This window comes from Protopterus annectens, chromosome 16.part0, assembly GCF_019279795.1.
Source record: "Protopterus annectens isolate FY-2018-M chromosome 16.part0, PAN1.0, whole genome shotgun sequence".
In the NCBI taxonomy this organism is placed as follows: domain Eukaryota; kingdom Metazoa; phylum Chordata; order Ceratodontiformes; family Protopteridae; genus Protopterus; species Protopterus annectens.
The window spans coordinates 14,859,542-14,871,077 of NC_056750.1; the positions used below are offsets into that span (position 1 = coordinate 14,859,542).

At 39.3% G+C, this 11,536-nt stretch overlaps 1 protein-coding gene across 2 annotated transcripts in view; it reads left to right on the forward strand.

Moving 5' to 3' along the window:
- Positions 1-11,536, forward strand: part of SPACA9 (sperm acrosome associated 9) — a 293,332-nt gene that overhangs the window by 228,839 nt on the left and 52,957 nt on the right. For both annotated transcript variants that reach the window (XM_044057883.1, XM_044057882.1), the window contains exon 3: positions 10,355-10,557. In XM_044057883.1, the coding sequence (XP_043913818.1) occupies positions 10,355-10,557 (203 nt within the window). The remainder of the gene's footprint in view (positions 1-10,354; positions 10,558-11,536) is intronic.

Genomic DNA, 11,536 nt, shown 5'->3' on the forward strand with positions numbered 1-11,536 from the left:
GATATATATTTCTCCTAAAACTTTCCTAAGCTCCAAACTAGCAGTTTTAGGTGGAACATAAATATATGACAGCATAACCCTTGCCCCTTATTGCCACAAATCTACCATTATTTCCCTTCTGTAACTTTCGGAGGTCCTGTAGCAATTAGTATTTTTACTCCCCATTTCCTTTGTCCCTGACACTCTGCTGAATATCCCTCCTGAAATCCTTTCTTTATCAAATTCACATGCTCACTTCTTTCCAAATATGTCTCCTGTAGCATTGCTATTTGCTCTCTGCATTTCTTAATATAATTCAATAATCTTACCTTTTTGGCTACATCTGCGAAGCCATTCGCATTCCAAAATAATATGGAAAGTGTAGCTATTATGATAAGAAGTTATTATTCCCACCTATTGTAATGACACCTTTTTTAAATGCCTGTTTCCATCTTTTGTGGTACATTCACCCACTAATGTTTGAAAGGCAGATCTCTTATACAGTTGTTTCTTGCCTCCTCCATTTGAACCTATTTCACATGTTACAACACTTTTTGTTTTAATAAAAACTTTCAAACAAAAAAACAAACACCCCACAGCCAAACATTCGCAGAACCTATTAACTTAAAACAAACACATAAATCTATGTACATTTTCAAATAATGATATTTACCCCTCCTGATAGGAGCAATTGTCCCATATTGACAGCTGCACACACACAGACATTATCTAACAGACCATGTTACTTTGTAGAGGATGGTCTGCACTTGTCTACCCTCGGGTTCTGAATATTGGCTAAAAACTTTACCTACCTCTAGACCCTTATTTTAGGCAATGGCAAATTAACAGACCTATTGACATAGCAAATAAAACCCAAAGAAACCTAAATGTGTTACTGCTCTCCACAACCTAAAAACTCTCCTCACTCTGGAGAATATAGACATCTGTGCAGTTACTAAGACATGTTTTAATTCCACAGAAAGTAATCCAGCAACACAAGGCTACAGTGCGTTCCACACATTTAGACCACAGACAAGGACAAAATGTGGAGGGGTCTCAATCTACATTATCAGCATAACTCTGTGTTGGTTAAACAGGATGGCGCCCTAGAATTTATCCACATGCAAAGTGCCATACCATATCCTAGTAAGCTATAGGTCACCCTCTATGTCCCTAGAATCCCATAGCTCATACCTACACCTACTGCAGACAGTCACCATTAAACCAAGTACCCTATTCATACGAGACTTTAATTACCCATCTATAGACTGGGAAAAATACATTGCCTCATAATCGCAGGTATGACAATTCCTTAACTTTATTAACACAAATATCCTTGATCAGATACTGGACACACTCAGCAGATTTTCAAACATACGGGACCTGGTACTCACAAATATGGGAGAGTGCTGCAACACTACCACCCCACCCCACCACCACCCTCACCCCACATGCCATATCCTCACTGGTGAGGTCTGTCCACAAAGCTGTCTCCTTCAAAATAAAAATCAACTTGGTAGCTGCAGCAAACCCTGTAACAGTTAGGAACTATTCCAAAACAAACTATAACCTATTAAGTGATAGTTTATCAAAATTCAGTGTCCCTCCCAACCAAGAATTCACAACTTATGTGGAAATGTTTGCAGAAACCCTGTATAACCATGTAAATGGCTGTATAGAGGCTGCTGTACCTACTAGAAGTAAGCCCAAAACAAACTCTAAAAACAAACCACAGTATGGAATTCTAACCTTAAGAAGGTATATAACAAAAGGAAAAAAGTCAAAAATCAGCAAGATCAACTCCCATAATGATAACAGCTCTAACTAAAAGGACTAGTTAAGCCCAACAAGGCCAATTCCAAGGTCAGGATAGACTCACAGGCAAAAGAAAACCACAAGGTCCTCTACAGCTATGTCTGAAACCTCAAAGGCAGCACACATCAGTGTGCCGAACTGGTGGTCAGTGGTGCCACCTTCACTGAGCAGAGCGACATAGCGAATCTGCTGACTGACAAATTCAGCTCAAGCTTCACCCCTCATTTCCCACCAGCCTCCCTCCATAACATGCCTACTAGCATAACCCTTCCAACTGCTAAGAGGGAGCAGGTCCTGGTGGTGCTGACTAAGGCCAAAAACACATCATCAGTGGTCCCAGACAATATCGCTGATTGCCTCCAAAATAGCTGGAGACATGACCCATCAGGACCACTTGGGTCACTTTTCAAATATGTCCTGAAAACAAGCTTTGTGCCATTAGACTGGAGGACTGCAGTGGTATCCCACTTCACAAGGGTGGAGCATCATCCAACCCCAGAAACTACAAACCTGTTGGTCTGACTAGTCTAATATGCAAAGCCATGGAACAAATTATCATGGAAATAATCAACAAAGACATAGATAACGTTCAGACACTGGACCCAACACAGTTTGACTTTGTCAAGGGAAGAACATGCCTATTAAACCTGGTGAACTTCTTTGAGAATGTCACCAAAGCAATGGACGAGGGGAAAATGGACCTGGCTAAGGCATTCAATACAATACCACAATCTGGTATAGTTGACAAACTCACAGAACTGGGTATACCCCCTACATAACTTTCTAGATTGCCAGCTGGCTCACAGACAAGACCCAGGAAGTCAGGATTGGTGATACCCCCTCTACTAAGAGACAGGTCACCTTGCAGAGTACTTCAGGACTCCATGCTGGAACCACTTCTATTTGGCATCTACTTCTCAGAGGTAAAGGTTAATGTCAAGGGCCTTTGACTGACCAAGTTCACAGATGACTGCAAATTGGAAGCTATCACAGGTTTCCCCATGAAACAAACATCTTACAGAGGGTCTAACACTGGCAAATAACTGGTGCCAAAGTCATGGACTAAAACTAAATGCCAAAAAATGCATTATAATAATATCTCCAACTCCAAACCACTACCGAAAACACTAAAAAACCTCCACAGCAACTGGTAAAATCCAACAGCTTTATTGTACCACACACTGGTTTTTGAGCGCTTTCTTCCCTACTGAAGGAACTTCATCAGAGCAATTTAAATTCCACAACCCAGCCCTTTTATGTGTAAAACATTCAATTATCCAATTAAATATGCTACACAATCACATAAAAATCTAAAAGGAAAATGCATGTAGCAAAGTTATAAATGCAACAGTATGAACAATTTGTGGCAAATACATATCAAAAAATACACAAATCAAAACAATTGTTGGTAACATTAAAAATAGACATACCCTTTAAAACATAAAATATCCACTATTATGTCTAAAACTGATAGTATTAATCTAAAAAGTTTAACTTCAAAAGACATGCAATGTTCACATTTTCATTAATACAGGTGTCTGGGTAGCATTCAACCTTAACTGCCACCTTAACTCACATATGTCCAAATGCACGTCCAGAACTCTACCCTGAGGGTCCTTAACCAACTGTTGCAAAACTGAAAACTTAAAAAATGTGGTCTTTATACTCAGAAATATGCCTACTCAAGACATTAGTCATTTTGTTGTTTCTTATGTCCAATAAATGCTCCTTAAACCTGTCCTTAAATCGTCTACAGGTTTTGCCCACATAAAAGGCAGGACATGACTGGCACTGGTACAATAAAGCTGTTGGATTTTACCAGTTGCTGTGAATGCATTATAATGCCTTTCAGAAAAACTTCCACTCAGGCTAATTACTCCATCGATAAGATACCCCTAAGAGTTGACCCAGTAGCCAAGGATCTTGGAATATATGTAGGCAGTAATCTGGCCTTTGACCAACATGAGGCCAAGGTAGTAAAAAAAATCATTCTGTATCGCCTAACTTATAAGTAAGAGCATATCATCCAGGTCCAAAGAAGTCATGGTGCCACTTTATTCAGCCCTTATCAAACCTATCATTGAATATAATGCCCCATTCGACGTGTGCATGACCAAACATATGCAGCAGTTGGAACGCCCACAAAGGTTCCTTATCAGAAGAATCCAGGGTATAAACACATTGTCCTATATGGATTGCCTTAACACCCTATCTCCTACAGGTTACTGAGAAGCAGTCTATGCCTGGCATACAAGGCATCCTTGGATCCAGCTCTGATGGAGGTTTTGCACAACTGCAGAATGAACAGCATTAGAACCACTAGACCCAAGGATTTAAATTTTGCTTGTGACACAAATAAGACATGTTGGCAAGACAGAGATGTATTTCAGAGACTCCCCATGCTCTGCAACAGGCTTCCCATCCATGTGAAGCAGAATCCACCCCTAACCGTATTTAAGTGTAACCTTGACCAGTGGATGGGAAATCAGAAATTCACCCTTGGTCTGGTCTCCATGTCTCTGATAGACAGAGGAAGACAGTTATGCCCAAACTAACATACCCTCCATAATGTCTAGAAACTTCATAACTAACATACTCCCTCCTAATAAACACCATGATACATAGGAACATGGTTGTGTTGAACTGCACACCTTATAAAGGTCCTGGTGGCTGTTAGCATAGTATATAATTATGAACCTAAAATTAAGGTTGTCTATGCTAAGGCGCATGTTGCAGCCTGCGCTCCTACTTACACTAATTGCTGTGTCCTGTTGTCTTATCTTGTATTCCTCTCCCAAGTGTGAAGAACAGATTATATGCTTTCAAAAAATCATTAACTTTTAGCCTTAAGAATAAAGTGACCTGGATATCTTTAAATAAAGTTAAATTATACACTGTTCTAGTAAATACATTGATGTATTTAAGTGCCAAGAAAGTTGCTATCTCTTATGCACTTCCAATAATTTCAAACTTTATTTTTACTGAGCCACTTACTCTTCTACCTTTTAATTGTATGATTCCCTCAGCAAACAATGCAGAGAATTCTTGGGATTTATTGCCTGCACCTGTAGTCAGCTTGCCTGCATGAAAACATAAAAACAATATACAGTTACCCTCAGTGGCAGACTTCTCAACTCACACTGCACATTTATTTGCTAAAGAAAAACTTTTCATTACTCACAGTTTTCTCATATGTTAAAGCCCACCCTCTTACACACAAAAAAAAATGTTATTAGATTAAGCCAAGGGCATTAATCCAGACATTCACCTATGCAAAAGTAAGAGAAAATATCTAAGCTCTACATATATTATAATCAGCGCACTTTTACAGACAGATACTAATCCTCAGACTAACGTACCCTCCAAACATTATCTCTGTAAACTTCCTACCTAACATAACCCCTCCTAATAAATGTTCATTATACATATGGACACAATTGGGTTGGATTGAACAGCTAGGCTTATAAAAGCCCAGGTGGTTGTTAGTTTAGAATATGACTATGAACCTATGAAGTCCACCCCCTACCCCAACAATCCAAGATTACACCATATTAACTTAAACATGCCTTTGTCCATTTCCTTTTCTGTTTTTACATTTAATGTCTACATTTCTTATAACTAAAAAAGTATTTGTTTACTTTAGTATCTTTATCAAATATAATATTTGGAAATGCTTTCTTATATAACATAGAATATATATCGAGTATTTTATATAAATGTTGTTAAAAACAAAATTTGTTTTACATAGTTACTTTTCTTTTATTTCCTTTTAGTCTCCTTAGTGTCCTGCCAAACACTGATGCCTTTTAGTTCTCCCACAAGTTTAACAAAATCAACAATAGTCCAGTCTTTCTCAGTCACTTCTTGCAATGTCATATTTTACAAATGTCATTGATGTTTTGTAGTCTCACATTTATTCACTAATTTCAGTGTTGCTAGTCTTCTGACTGGGTAAATTATATGTGTTCTAACTCAGTTGCTCATAGGTTCCTGAACTTCGTTAACTGCAATGCCCTGGACCAGCTGGTTGACACACCCACAAGGGGCTCAAATATCCTTGACCTGGTGCTCACAAACATGGGGGAACCGCCACACCACTCCCAGTGTGTGGCCATCCCTGGTGAGATTTGACCACAAATCAGTCTCACTATAAGTAACTATAACACAGGAACCCCCCTCCCCCTTAGAAACAATTGGACTAAAAGATTTCTCCAAGGCCAATTACAGCCTCTTTACATGATGGCATAAATAGCTTTTATAGCCCCTCCTCCCACTGATGGAGCAGACACCTATGCTGATTTATACACCAATGCTTCTGTACAATTGTATTGACGCTGTCATACCGGATAGAACCAAAGCAAGATCTTCAAGGAAAAACAATCCTGGCTGTTGGACAACTGCCATTAATAGGCTATACAATAGGAGAAAGAAATTGCTTTCTAAGAGTAGGAAGGAATGGTCTCAAAACTGCAAAACATTTCCTCCTCAACTTAAACAAGCAAATAAGACTCCTAGTGAACTCCTCCAAAGCTAACTACAAATTCAAATTAGCTTCCCTAACTAAGGATAACCACAAGGTGTTCTTTAATTACATCCATAACCTCAAAGGAAAGGCCCACATTTGCACTGAACTTGTAGTTAATGGTACTACATATATAGAACCTGTGGATATAGCAAACCTACTGGCTGACAGATTCAGTAAAAATGTCACTCCCCTGTCCCTGCCACATATACCCAAAGCATCCCAAACACCTGTCCCTTGCCTAGTATCTCCAAGGAGCAGATATTAAATGGCCTCTCCAAGGCCAAAAACACAGCCTCTATGGGGCCAGATAACATCCCGGGCTGTGTTTTACATGGGTTAAAATAGGAATTACCATCACCATTGAGCATGCTTTTTAGTCACAGCTTAAGCACTAGTTTCATCCCATTATAATGGAAAACGGCTACCATAATCTCATTGCACAAAAGGGGTGCATCCACAGACTCCAGGAACTATAAACCCATTAGCCTGACTAGCCTTATCTGCAAGGCCATGGAATGAATCATCATGGACCTTATTAACAAAGATATAGAAAGTCTTCGACTGCTCGACCCACCCAGTTTTGCTTTATCAAGGGGAGATCATGCCTGTTAACTTGGTGGACTTCTTTGAGACAGTCACCAAAGCCCTAGATGAGGGAAAATCTGTGCATATGGCCTACCTAGACTTAACCAAGGCTTATGACACAATCCCCCTCTCAGGCATCATTGATAAACTGATCCAGCTGGGTATCAACCCATATATTGTCAGATGGGTTGCAAACTGGCTCACTGATAGAACTCATGCGGTCAAAATAGGGGACTCCACCTCCTCCAGCAGACCCTAACCAGTGGTGTCTCACAAGGATCAGTTCTGGGACCCCTACTGTTTAGAATCTACTTCTCCAAAGTACATGCTAAAACTAAAGGAATGTGGCTGATAAAGTCTGCTGATGACTGCAAACTGGGAGCAATCATTGAAACCCCTAGTGATGTAACATCCTTCAAGAAGGTCTTACGCAGACTAATGACTGGTGTCAAAGTCATGGTCTCAAACTTAATGCAAAAAATGCATTATCATCCCCTTTGGCAAGGGTGATGTTTCTGCAAACTACCACATCAACAGCAGTATCCTAAGCATACAGTCAGTGGTGAGAGATCTGGGTACACAGGTTGACAGCAACCTTAACTTTGGTCACTATGTCTCTACAGTGGTAAGAAGGGCATTTTATACTGCTCATCTCATATGTAAGAGCATTGCCTCCAGAAAAAAGAGGTTATAACCCCCTGTACTCTTCCCTCATCAGGCCAATAACAGAGTACAACACTCCCTTTGGTATTTTCCTTTCCAAATACCCAAAGCAATTGGAGAGATCACAAAGGTTCCTTACAAAGAAAATTCAGGGTCTTCAAAATCTGTCTTATGCAGACAGACTGACCCATCTTTAATGGAAATGCTGCACATTCGCAAATGACACATGGGTCACTCACTCAAAGGACCTTAACCTGGTATGTGGCATCAACAGAACTTGCTGGAGAGACAGATTTGTCTCAGAGGTTGCCCCACTTTTGGAACAAATTTCCTATTCATGTTAAACAAAGCCCCTCATTGGCTCTGTTTAAGTGCAATTTGGATGACTGGATGGGTAATCAGAAATTCATCCCAGGGGCTCCACATGTGTCCCTCTTGGACAGGGGCAATAGGTGCTGATGTTAGTGTCTACTTGAACCAGACACCCTTGGGAACATAGGTTGAACTTAGCTAGGCTTGTAAGGGCCACAGGGCCATTAGCCTAGTAACCTCCTATGATCCTATGATCTTCCTGATCATCTCCATCTCTCAACCGCAACTGCAATTCAAGTCCAAGGTACTTTCAATTCTTCAAGTCAACTCCTGTGCTTTTCTCTGTCTCTCAAGGATAAATTTGCTTCTCTTCTGTCTGGTGTACAGTAAATAATCATGTTCAACAAACACTCTATTGTCTACAGTTTTTAATGCTTTCCCCTTCTGCCACAGTTCTGTCAGGATCAATTTTTTCTGCTGGTAGGATTGCATCTTTACTATTAGAGGTTCTGGCTGCTTTCTTATAGCCAGGTTTGGAGCATACACACCATGTGTCCTTTCAATTACAAATCATGCTCTGGAATACCACTCCAGTCGCTCATTTGTGACTACATAAAATTAATACAGTCTGTTCCTTCTAGTTTCTCTGGTACAGCATAAGATCTCAGATTTTCCCTACACGCTCTGTCCTCTTATTGTACCATTTTTTTGAAACAACTCAACCAATCTTGACTTCATTTCATCCTCTGATTTTTGCAGTTTTATCAGCTCATCTGAGTAGTTTAAAGCTTCTTCCATCTTTTCCAGTATTTTGTTATTTGAGTTGATATACTCATTCATTGTTTCATTTATTTTAATCAGCTCTAAGCACATTTGATTTATTTTTCCTCTAAATTCCTGGAATATATCTCTTGTATCAAAGATGGAGTTTTAACTGTTTTCTGCTGAACAGCTGCAGGATTCTTCCTAGTCAGTGTTTTCTCTTCACCTTTTTATTTGATTTTCTTTCAGACTCTCTTAAGTTTTGTCTATGCTGGCATCCGGGCAATGTACTTACTGCATTTTATTAAAACTGGCAAAGTTACTAGCCTTTATCTCTCAGTTTCTTTTTTTTTATACTGAAGGAGCTGAAATGAAGTTGATCAGTGTGCAGCCATTTTGGAAGTCAGCATTGATCATTTACTGCTGAACACCTGACAGTAGGCCATTTGATTTCATCCAATGCTATCCCACTCCCAAATTACCAGAGTAATATATAAAGCTCATTGGTACTTGCACGTGTTTGTCCACACACACACACACACACACATACGCACACTCACACTCACTCAATCTCCTGTCCAAGTATAACGTTGCTCCACTCCCTAGTCAGAAGATTTTTAAAAAGTCAGGGATCACTCAGAGGTCATGGCGACTTCATGACATCATGCAAACCTATAGAAGTACATCTCTCCAGGCCTGCTTTGGTGGTAGTGGAACATAGTAGTGTGCAACATATGTAATGCATCCATGCATAAAACCCAGAGGCAGAACTGCAATTATAACTGGGTGCATTACAATCCTACTTCCTGTCCAGTTTTGGATTTTTATTTCTTTTTTAATTACAGAGTGAAACATTTAATTCTGCTAAACAGTGTGTCTTGTATATAAAACCATGCAGAGCCTATCAGCATGGATTACTGTCTAACTACTGCAAGGTATGCATCAGGTGAAAACTGCATTATCTCAGCTCCAGACATAATGACACTGCTGGCAAGTGCCAAGATAGCCCAGAATCAGATTTAACAGGATATAAATGCATTCAGGGTTATGTACTAAGTATAACGTACATCAGTGCTGAGGTGGGGAGGGGTTGCTATCAGGTAAGAAGGGATTGGCATAATGGCTAAGGTCTTTACCTCAAATATACAAAATATAGGGTTATACAGGGTTTGAGTTAGACCTCTGGTTATTGACTAGGCTTGTAATAGTCTGCAGACTTATAGCTCAGTATGAACCTATAAGTGTTTAAATCTGGGGGAGTGGCATAAGGGTTATAAAGTGCTGACCAAACAGATGCATGGTACAAGGTTTGATTCTAACTGTTGGTTATTGGCTAGGCTTGTAATAGTCTGCAGATTGATAACACAGTATTTACCCATGAACCTATGCTCTTTACATAATATTTCGTATAGTTTATATTTCTGGTAAAGTTGTAATTTTTATTACTTTAATTGAGATGGGAGCTTCACTTCCCTCATCCACTTTATTTATTTTTAAGAGTACACTTGACTACTTACCAACTAAATATAACCAATAAAAATAACAGCTTGGCCATAAAGAACAGAGTACATGCTACTTGTGCAGAGCTCTCATGGATTCTAATGATGTGTTTATGCAGTAGTAAACCTGTTAATCCTTGCTAAAGATTCTAATGCCTGTATTATCTGGGTACAACAAATCTACATCTTAGTGATTTTTTTTTCTATTGAATAGGTACAGACTTACCTGGAGCGCCACTGTAACAATGCCACAGACCGGCGAATCCTCACTATGTACCTGGACTTGTGTAGAGATCTCAGCCTCTTGTGTCAGAAGCTAGAAAGTCTAAAGCCAGAGGCCAGCCAGACGGATAATGCTTTGGAAACATGCAAGACCCTACTTATGCATAACAGTGACATTAGCAACCTGCGGGCTAGGTAATGTCCTCTTCTTATATCTAATAGTTAAATAAATGTAAAACTTTTGAAGGAATACACCAGTAAGATTAGTCCAGGGCACATCGTTGTTAGACTCATTCATTCTGCTTTCTTTCCTTACTATTTATTTATTTACTTATTTGTCATTTGTTAACTGGGTTAGTCTAGCTGAGCCAAATAGGTCCGTTTTCAATGAAGACCTGAGAAGAAAAGCTCCAGAAAAAAAAAAAAACATAATTAGCATATATACATTCAGAAAAGAAAGTTAAATCATACATTCAAAAAAACAAGAAAATTACAAACTGATACTTTCAAAAAGCAAGAAAATTGCACATTGATATCATTGCATAGGTTAACAGTAACAGTGGATTACATGCGAAGTATAAACAAAATTAGACACTAAGAGAGCAACATTTCAGAGTTTAGAAAGTAAACAAAATAAGTGTTGCTATTAATAGAATTTAAGTGGCAGAAGGCACAAATATGAAGAGTAGAGAAAGGTATAGGCAGGTATGAGGGAGGGGTTTCAGTAGGGTCCTGGCATGGGCAGGAGCTGGAATTGATCAGATAATTTTTAAGTTCAATTTTGAAGCAGTTTGTACAGTTAATGTTTCGAATATTTAGTGGGAGATTGTACCAGGCTTTGGACACTGTGCTTTTATAAAGAAGTTTGACAATGTTTTTGATGGTTTTATAAATATTGGGAAGGTGTTGCTCAGAACTACGTAGAGTTTGTGAGGGGTTTTAGTGGGATATGAGAGAGGTGAGGGAAGGACAGGCTGAAGGTTTGTTTAGTAGGGTGTAGGTAAACTGTAGCTGGGGAAGGAGAAGAAGTTGGGGGAACTCAAGCCACTGAAGCAGTTTTAGAGCAAGGCATTGATGGGACTTGTATGGCTGATTACTGGCAAAACAAGCTATGTTGTTATACTTTTGTTCCAGTTTGGTTAATAAGGTGGATTGTAGAAATGTGAGTATAGGA